Source organism: Microtus ochrogaster, chromosome 6 (genome assembly GCF_000317375.1).
Source record: "Microtus ochrogaster isolate Prairie Vole_2 chromosome 6, MicOch1.0, whole genome shotgun sequence".
Lineage (NCBI taxonomy): Eukaryota > Metazoa > Chordata > Mammalia > Rodentia > Cricetidae > Microtus > Microtus ochrogaster.
The window spans coordinates 12,564,150-12,574,604 of record NC_022013.1 but is presented as its reverse complement, the minus strand read 5'-3'; the positions used below and the strand labels follow the sequence as shown (position 1 = coordinate 12,574,604).

Here is a 10,455-nt window from a genome sequence, read left to right as displayed (position 1 = left end):
GACTGTAATGAAACACCGTGACCCAGACAACCTGGGGAAGAAAGGTTTACTCTTCCAGGTGACAGTCCACCACTGAAGGAAGTCAGGACAGGAACTCAAACAGGGCAGGACCCTGGCGGCAGGAGTTGATAAAGAGGCCATGGAGGGGTGCTGTTTACCTGCTTGCTCTCCATGGCTTGCTTGGCCTGCTTTCTTATAGAACCCAGGACCACCGCCCCAGCGATGGCACCACCTACCATGGGCAGGGCCCTCCCCATCAATCACTAATTAAGAAAATGCCCTACAGTCTTGGCTACAAGACTGATCTTATGGAGGCATTTTTGAGGCTCCCTCTTCTTAAATTACTCTAGTTTGTATCAAGCTGCTAAAACTATCCAGGATAGGCTGGTTTCATGTTATTTTACAACATCCTCAAAGTTCATCTGCACTGTAGCATGTAGCCAGACTTTAAAATCCTTTGTAACATTGAATGAAATCAAATTTTACCAATTGTCTGTTGACCAGCATTCAAGTAATATCCACCTTTTGGCTGGCTTTCATTTATTAGTTAGCATCTGTGGGTGTGTGGGGTGTTAGATTTCTGAGGCAGTATAACAGAAAGCAGAAAAAAGTCCTCGAAAGACTGGACTGTTTATTTCAAACATCGAGAGACAGGCACTCTTCTGTGGGAAATGGGTGCCTGTTGGGGGCAGGGGTACAAATGAGGAAACTGTTTGCAGCTGTTGGACCCTAGTGTCCAATCACCGAGGAGGAGAAGTCACCCCAAGAGACCATCTCTCATCACAGCTGATGTAAAAGCATGAGGATTTTATTAATTCTGTCATGACAGGGTCTTCCAGCAGTCGGGAGGCTAGAAGACCCTGAATGTCTGGTACAGGCTACTTTTAAAGGGAAAAACCACAGAAGGAACGGGTGTCTGGGGGTTGTTCTTTAACTATTATGATTGGCTTATTCAAAAAGGCTATTACCAATAATTGGCTGGAGAGTGGTTGCCAGATCAGATGAGGTAAAGGGAAACTTCTGAGGGTCACTTTGCCCCTTCCCAGGGACTAAGTCAAAACATCAGTAACTGAGTCAACACCTAAGGGTTATCACGCCCCTATTCAGGGAGATGGAAAGTTCCCAACATCTCAGTACGTGCATGCAGAGCTGTTATGTCCTTGGTTCCCAGGGGAGGTGGGGAAGTGCTGAGAGTTGTCAGAAATGGCTTCAGAACTGTCTTAACGTTCTACACAGCCATAGGAGGCTAAGATGGTTCCACAGTCTCTCTTCCCTGGAATTGTCTGCTTCAGGCAAGACAGATTGTTTGGGAGATAGGTGATCTCTGCAAACACTCCTTTCAAACTGAGCAAAGTCATTTATAGGAATCCTGCTTTATGGCCTGGGCACCCTATCAAGTATGGTGTGGGTATGGATGCATAAGCCACAATATGTGTATGTCAAGACTGTAATATTAATCTGGGGGCATCACCCCAGCCTTTTAACATCCCTACATCCAAGAAGTCTGGGATGATTGGAAGCCCCGGGCCTGGCAGTTGTCCTGGCTTGGACTCCAACTCCCAGCCTGCTAAGTAAGCACTGACCCCTCCCTGGGGAGGGTCAGGACCACTCCTCCAGGATATTTAGGCTTGTGCCAGAAAGAAGAACACGTGGTTTTTGGGTTGTGGCGGATCCCCCCACCTCTGTCTCTCTCTCTCCCTTGCCATGCTTTCTCAGCCACCCAAGAGTGCACCATTTATTAAATATGGGCATCTTAATTTGGCTAATCTAGTCCGATTGGATTTCTTTGCACCAGCGGAGCTGCTCATCTTAGGAAAGATTTTTCCTAGCAGAGATCAGAGCACAACTTCTGCCCATGGTTATGGAGGCTGGAACTCAGGTCCTCATGCTTGCAAGGCAAGCATTCTACAAACTGAGCTGTCTCTCTTCTGTTTATTTCAGAAAAGTCAGAGCTGATGCTGCTGGGTGTGGAGCCCAGCAATGCAGTGCTTGCAGGCATGGCATGCACAGAGACCGAGTGCAGTTTCTAGCCCAGGACAGAAAGTCAGGAACAGCCAACCCAAAGACCTCTGTTTGTCACACTTAAATAAAGTACTACTCTTTTAAAATATTAAAATTATGCATTTAAAGTATTTATTTTTAAGTCTGTAACGGGGTCTTCACAAGAAGCCAGAAAATGAGATCACATCCCGCAACTGAAGTTCCTGGTGTTTGTGAGTGTATGGGAGAGGGTGCAGTAAAGAAATTGCTTACGTGAACACTCCATTAAGGGGAAGGTTTTTACTGTAGGTAAAAGAGAGGGAAAAAAATACAGAAGCATCCGGAAGAGTCCAGAGCAGAGAAAAAAGCAGACCAGACATGGCCAGGGCCAGGAAAGAGGGAGAGTAGGGAAGAGTCAGAGATAACAAGAGCTGGGCCATGGTGAGGACTAGTGAGATAGCCCAAGAGAATAGCAAGATAGAGCGAGGGAACACAGGATGGACAAATTTGTCCTGTGTTCATGGAGGAGCACTATTTATTGGCTTGTTCCCATGGCTTGCGTATTCCTTAGCTCAACCTGCCTTTTCCCCTTTTTCTTTCCTTCTTTCTTTCTTTCTTTCTTTCTTTCTTTCTTTCTTTCTTTCTTTCTTTTTTGAGACAGGGTCTATTGACCCCTGGTTGTCTTGGAACTTGCTAACTAGATCCTAAACTAAGCTGGCCTCAAACTCTCAAAGATCTGCTTCTCTCCACTTCATGAGTGTTGTGATTAAAGGAATGCACCTCTATGCCTGAACCCTGGCTTCTGCCCAGGACCAGCTGCTGAGGGGTGGCACCATCCACTATGAGCATTAACACATTAATCAAGAAAATGTCCCACCAGCATGCTCACAGGCTGATCTAATGGAGGCAATTTTTCAGTTGAAGTGGTCCCTTGCCAAATGACTAATCTGCGTCAAGTTGTCAGATACTACCAAGCACACCCCTTGTCAGAAAGCCCGCTTTTTGCAGCAGATCAAAGACTTACTGAGATCCATAACTAGTCAAAATGCAGAGGCTAAGGGGCCTCGTCGGTGCCCTGTAGCAACAGATGTACCTACAATGAAATCCCTACAATCGTGGAAGAGTGGCCAGAGTGTAAGAGTCGGAATAGCAGGATGCCTGTCGAGAGGTGGGATCTTCTAGACACGATAGGGAAGCTGCACCAGGGAAATCTCAGCAATATGGTTGCCTGAACAAGACCTGCATAAGGATGGCGTGGATGGGAGGAATTTCACAAGGCCTTACCCCTAGATGAAAAGCTACAGGCAATCCATGGCTGCTGAAAGAGGGAGAATCTACCTCAAGGAAAGAGCCCCCGATAGGTTAGCCAATCCCAGGAGGCTGGTCCCAAACACCTAGACATTGAGCAACCGTAAATGGGCTCAGCAGGAAGTATATGAAGAGTTCATGAATGGGAGAGCAAGTGATAGGGATATGGGAGGAGTGATAGGGGTATGGGAGGGGTGGAAGGGGCGAGGGAGTGGGGGAATGATGGAAATACATAAATACAATATTTGTGTATAAAATCTCAACAAATAAATGTTTTTAAAGAAGCTGGGACAAGCCCAGCCCAGGCCGGGGTGCAAGGCAGGAAGAGGACACAGGGAAGGGGTCACTCCATGAACAAGTGTGAGATGGAGAGAGGGGAGAGAGAGCAGAGGAGCAGTTTGTGTCCTATGAAAAGAGGCAGAACTGGGGATGTGTTGGTGGTGAGTAACAGCCTGAGATGAGAGGTCTGTGCCATGTCTCCATCTGTAGCTCTACCGAAGCAGGAGTCTGTGTGGATGTCTGTGGCTCATGAGGACATCCGTGGTCTGGGCTGCCTGCCATCTGGGGATATGTTGATGACCGAGTGCCACGCTGAGTTTGCCTTGCCCCTTGCCATTGAGCTGGCCTCAATGGTGTAAGCACAGGGAAACTGGAGGGTTGATCAGATCAGCTACCACCCAGACCCAGATCCAGGGCTTTGAGGTGGCCCACCCCAACATCTACCCCACGTGCGAACTGCTGGAGCTTGTGAAGGGACCGGTCCCACAGAATCAAAGCTTCAGGGTCTCCGTGACTCAGGGCAACAGCAGGATATCAGAGAGGAGTTCTGGTGAGCATTCAGTATGGATGGTGTAGCAGAGCCAAGAGGTGCCTCAAACCAAACAAATGACTCTTTGGAATGAACACTTGCAAGTAAAGCCATGTGGACAAAAGGCTATGCTGTGTGACACACTGCAGCATCCACAGGGACATGTTTTTCTTTTGTGGGAAGGCTTCAAGGGTGGAGGATAGATATGGATGGACTGGGAAATGGGTAGGGTTGGGGTGCAGGATGTGAAATTCACAAAGAATCAATTTTAAAATTATGGGGGAAAGGTTGGATGTGAGGCTGATGAAATGGCTTAGTGTTGAGAGCACTTGCTGCTGATGCAGAAGACCCAGGTTCTCTTTAAACACCTACACAGTGGCTCACAACCATGTAATTCCAGTTCCTGGGGATCCCACATCCTCTGGCCTCTTCAGACACCAGGCATACATGGTGCCCATACATACAAGCAGGCAAAACACGTATACATGCTCTTTTATTCAGATACACGTGCTTGTGGTCCGAGTGCTGGGGATTTGAAGACTGGAGATCCCTGGCCAGCCCGCCCAACCTCACTGGTGAACTATGCCAGTAAGAGACCCTGTGTGAAAGGAAGTGGACAGCATTCCCAAGGATGGCACCGGAGGTTCCTCTGACCTCCACATGGCCTTTCACCCATGAACGCACTCACCCACACGTGGACAAAGGCTTGGAAAACATTTCTTTTTAAAGATTTATTTAGTTTTAGCCTGGTGAGGTGGTGCATGCCTTTAATTCCTGCACTTAGGAGGCAGAGGCAGTCAGAGCTCTGAGTTTGAGGTCAGCCTGGTCTATGTAGTGTGTTTCAGTACAGCCAGCACTACGTAGTGAGAGTTTGTCGCAAATCAAACAAACAAAAAGATTTATTTATTTGTATATTAATATAGGTATTATACGCAGCCGGAGGCCGGAAGAGGGTAATGGATCCCCTAGAACTGGAGTTACAGCACTTGTAAGCCACTTGATATGAGTTCCAGGAATCAAGTTCTAGTCCTCTGGAAGAGCAGTACACTCCCTTAACTGTTCTCCAGCCCCTTGAATAGACATTTCTCAAAAAGTTGCCCAGATGTCTCCTAAACATGTGAATAATGTCCCTAATCACCAGAGACTGCAACCCAAACTACCAAACACCACTGATGGCGTGCGCACACACACAGAAACAGAGACAGAGACAGAGGGAGGAAAATGTGGAGAAGTAGGAACGCTTGTGCAGAGCTAACGAGACTGGAAACTGGCTGCTGTGGAAGCCTCAAAGGCTCCTGAAAAAAGTGTAGGGGCCATGGAGCTGGCTCAGCAGGTGAAGCCCCTGACACCGAGGCTAACATAGTGATTTGATCCCCAGAGCCTGCATGGAAGGAAAGAACTGACTCCTGCAAGTTGTCTTCTCCCTCTACATGTGCACCACAGCACACACCGCCCCACAATAAATAAACGAATGAAATACAGGATTAAAAAGCAACCTTAAATACAGTGTTTCTGCAAACAACACTAATAAAACTTGGTGGGACACACATAAACAACTGATTGGAAGGTGGGCTATTTGGCAAGGGGAAGGGGGTCAGCAGGAGTGGGAGGAGAAAGAGAGGGTAACGGGGGTGAATATGATCAAAATACACATGACATGTATGTAGATGTCATAATAAAACCCATTATAACTTCATATCTGCTGTTAAAAATACGAACAGTGGAGTTGGAGAGAGAGTACACATTGCAGCTTGGATGGTAAGGGATCCTGGCCGCCGGAAGGCAAGGAATACTAGGTGCTACAGCTCAGGCGGAAGAGCATTCAGGCAGCTGGGAGTACAGGTCACAGTGAACAGAGCCGTTTGCCGCTCTAGGGAAAGGCTTCCCAGTGTAACAGCACCGCTCTGGCAGGAGAGGGCTTTTCCAGGGAAGCTGTCACAGTTTGGCTCTAGTGCCCCAGGGTCTAGCAATGCCACTCCCCACTCCAGTAGGGGAAAATTGTCTCTCCGCTCCATTCCAAACCTCATCCAAGAGATTTAGTGGGAAAAAGTATTCAGGAGAGTGGCTGCCTCTGCCAGGGTGGAAAAGGCAGCAACAAACAGAACAGATGCGGGACTTCTTAGGAGTGGACTTTTCCCAGGGAGAAGAGGGGTAGGTTAGTTATCCCTACTCAGCGATTGGTTAGTTTAGCTGGTCAGTGGCCGAGATGGCCGGTTTCAGAGCCAAACTGTGTTTCTTTCACTGGTGTTTTGTTTTGTTTTGTTTTTTAGCTTTTTGGCTTTAGTCCGAGGCATATTTTTTTTCACTGGCTCTGATTCTAGGACCAAAGTGTTTCAGGGCACTCGTTTCAGGGTCAGGGTCTTTGGTTCTGGGTTAGGGGCCAAAGCATTTCTTTCACTGACTCAGGTCTCAGAACCAGGGTGTGATTCATTCACTGGCTCTGATTACAGACGTGGAACTCCAGGCTCCGTTTCCAACCCAGGACTTTGTGGAAGTCAGGCAAGCACTTCACCAACTAAGCCATAACCTCCGCCTTGGGGTTTAATTTTAATCGGCTTTAGGAAGCTTTTCAGTTTCTGGCCAGTAGGTGACGCTGGAGCTCGTCCAATACCAGACAAGAGGACCTGAGGTTCCTTTGCTACGTTTGCTCCCGCCTCTCTACTTCCGCTTCCGAGGGCCGTCACTTCCGGGACCTCCGCGTGCACCGTCTGGGAAGGATTCCTTCAACATGGCTCCCGCACAGCCGACACTAGCGCTGAACCCGCAGGAAGACGACAAGTTTCAGAAGGTTCTGACACAAGCCAAACAGCTCGCGAAAAAGGTGAGCGGCCGGGCGCTCCGGCACAGCGGAGGCGGCGGGGTTGGAGACTGCGGTTCAAGCGGGGAGACTGAGACAGGTCGGGAGTCGATGTGAAGTTTGGCTCTTTAGGCCCTCAGGACTCACGTGGAGAGAAAGGGGTACCACGTGTAGGAGCATGGCACATCCAAATCTTAGAATATATTAAAGACTCCACTTTAGCCCGCGAAGTAAGGGTTCATGGGCTCCCGCAGCCCTCGGGAGGTGTGTGTGTCCTCTTCCGTTGGAGAGCTCAGGAGGCGGAATTGACGTCCAGAAACCCAGCGCCTGGGAGGAGGACGCAGGAAGAGTGAGAGGCAGAAATAGCCTGGATTACATGTTAGGATCAGGGTTTAGCGGGGGAAAAAAATAGAGACATTGCCGGGCGGTGGTGGCACACGCCTTCAATCCCAGCACCCTGGAGGCACAGGCAGGCGGATCTTTTGAGTTCGAGGCCAGCCTGGTTTACATAGTACCAGGACAGCTTGGGGTACATAGAGAAACCCCGTCTCGGGGAAAAAAAATAGAAGAAGAAAATAGACATGTCAAGCAAGCTCTAGTTGTACGCAGTAGCCCCTAACAGACGTTAATATTCCCTTTTGTTTGTTTTTAGCATGAAATGCACTGGAGAAAATGAAATATTTTCTTTTTTCCTTTTTTTTTTCAAGACAGGGTTTCTCTGTGGCTTTGGTGTCTGTTCTGGAACTAGCTCTTGTTGACCAGGCTGGCCTCAAACTCACAGAAATCCGCCTGCCTCCCGAGTGCTGGGATTAAAGGCAAGCGCCATCACCATCCAGCTGTTTTTACTTTTAATGTCACTACCGGGTCTACTGTAGCCGAGACTAGTCTGAAATTTACTGTGCAGCTGAGTATCCTTGTATCCAGTCCAAGCTGGGCAGTGGTGTACGCCTTTAATCCCAGTACTCGGGAGGCAGAGGCAGGCGGATCTCTGTGAGTTCGAGGCCAGCCTGGTCTACAAGAGCTAGTGCCAGGACAGGAACCAAAAACTACGGAGAAACCCTGTCTCGAAAAATCAAAAAAAAAAACAAAAAAACCTTGTATCCAGTCCACTTCCTGAATGCTGGGATTACAGGCCTGGGTCACTCCCTGATAGAAAACCATAGTTAGAGTATGGTGACAGGGAAGTACAGTCTGCACTGTGAAGGGTCACAACTGGAAATAACATAGTCTGGTTAGGTGTGAATAAGCTGTCGTCTGCATTCAGAGTCGAAGTCTTGTGTTCCGAGTGACAATGGCAGACAGTTGCCTGTTTATCCATTCGCTCAGTACAGCTAGCTCTCAAACACATGTTCTGAGGTGATAGAAGACTCTCCATGGGGTGGGTGAGTGTGCACATGTGTGTCTGTGGTGTGCCTCATGGTGTGTCGGTCATTAGACAACCTTTAGGAGTCTGTCTCTTGCACTGTGGCTCCCTGTGTTTGAGCCGTCCTGCTGCCCCAGGAAAACCATTGGTAGCCCAACAGTTTTCCTTAAGATAAGAGAGACATCAAACACCTGGTGTGAGTAGGTGACTGGACCAAGGGAAGTGTGAGCCAGGCAGGGTGATACATCCCTGCAGTCCCAGTGCTGGGACACACGGGCAGGCAAATCTCTGCTTACCCCCAAAGCGACTTCAGAATTCATATCCCTCAAAGGGCATGGTGGTGGAGGCCTTCAATCCCAACATTCAGGAGTTAGAGGCCGGCCTGCTCTACATAGTGTGTTCCGTGCAGCCAGCGTTCTGTAGTGAGACCCTATTCAGAAAGGTACTCACTCTCAGACACACACACGTTTTGGTACAGTATGAGTTTGTATTTTTTAAATGTTTATTTGTTGTTTTTGTTCTCAGCAAAAGAAGGAAGAAAAAAGTCTTAATCCTGGAGTGATCTTTGTGGGCCACCTGCCAGCAATATTTTCTGAAAGTCACCTCTATGATTACTTCACCCAGTTTGGCACCATTAGCAGATTCAGATTGTCCAGGAGTAAACGGGTAAGAGTACGTGTGTGAACTCAACTGTGTGTGTGTGTTTTCAGTTGTTATCATCTGTTGTATTCATACACGCAGCACTGTTACCTACAAAGTTCACACCCAAGAACTTTTCACAAGCCAGGCATGATGGTACGTGCCTTTAGTCCCAGCACTTAGAAAGTAGGGGCCAGCACATCTCTGTTGACTGCAAAGCTGTCCTAGCTTGTGTCATGAGTTTCAAGACAGCCAGGGATACATAAGGATATCCTGACTAGAAATAAATAAGCAGAAATAACTTCGCAAGTTGCAGTGGAAAATAAGCCTGGCATAGTGGTGTCTTCCTTCAGTTCCGACGAGAGGCAGAGGCAGGCAGGTCTCTGAGATTGAGGCCAGCCACAACTGTATGGTGGGGAATCCTGTCTCAAAAAGAAAGAAAGAAAAATTGGGAAGCTGGGGTGAGAGCTCAGTCTGTAACTCTCAATCTGCAGAAGCCAGGTGTGGCTATATGCACTGTAACCCCAATGCTGGGAAGGTGAGGACAGGATCCCTGAGGCTTGCTGAGAGCCAGCTTAGCCCACATCCATACCACTGAGAGACTGTTTGGGGGCTAGGGAAATGGCATAATGGGTAAGAGGACTTTTGCTGTAAGCATGGGGTAGAACACACACATCAGGTTTCATAGCAAATGTGATGGGTTATTTTATTTTATTGTCCTCGTTCCACGGAATGACAATCTGAGTCTTACATGTTACTTAACTCGGGTGTCAGCTCCAGGATCAGCATAGGCATTTGAGCTCCAGATCCATACTACAGTTGAAACTAATGTGGGTAAGGGGATTGATTTGTGTCGGGGGTTAGGAATTCAAAGGCCTGCATTTCAGAGACCATTATTGGCATGTTCCTTTGCCTGGGTTGTAGGAGTCCGTGTCGGTTTCTCTGCACCTTGTGACACTGGAGAGTTGGTAGTGTTCACCCTTGGCCTGTGAGATAGGTTGTGCTGCCTACATTTTCCTCTTTAGTACTAGGGCCGGAGCCCAGGGAATAAGAGGTAAGCGCTAGGTTACATTCCTGTCTTATTTTTGAGACAAGGTCTTAACTGAGTTGCCCAGACTGACCTGATTAGACTCACAAGAACCAGCAGATTCTCCTGCCTCAACATCCTGTGTAGCTAGGATTACAGGTGTGCCCAGACTGCTGTGTTCCTAATGAAACAACATTATGCTTATGACACAGGATTACCAGTGAAACAACAGGTGAGTCCAGGGCTGTGGGAGCCCAAAGATGGACTTCTTACCACTTACTTATTCAATTGCTATTGGCTACATTGGCCAGAATACTCACATGTCTTACTGAGGGGAATTTTAAGGATACTGGAAAACCTGTTTGTTCCCAGTTGTGACTGTCTGGTTGTTTTCCTCTTGAAAAGCAGTTAGAGCGCGGGGAGTGGAGTTGCAGTGGCAGTTGTGACTGCGTCTCCTGAGCACCCACAGGCTGTGTTAAGAGTTGTGACTGCATCTCCTGAGCACCCACAGGGCTGTGTTAAGAGTTGTGACT

The 10,455-nt window shown here is 48.1% G+C and overlaps 1 protein-coding gene across 1 annotated transcript in view; it reads left to right on the top strand.

Annotated features, from left to right (window-relative positions):
- The first annotated feature begins 6,788 nt into the window (after positions 1-6,788).
- Nifk (nucleolar protein interacting with the FHA domain of MKI67) overlaps positions 6,789-10,455 on the top strand; it is an 8,714-nt gene continuing 5,047 nt past the window's right edge. The window contains exons 1-2 of the mRNA XM_005348276.2: positions 6,789-6,917; positions 8,782-8,922. Coding sequence (XP_005348333.1) covers positions 6,825-6,917; positions 8,782-8,922 — 234 coding nt within the window. The 5' untranslated portion in view covers positions 6,789-6,824. The remainder of the gene's footprint in view (positions 6,918-8,781; positions 8,923-10,455) is intronic.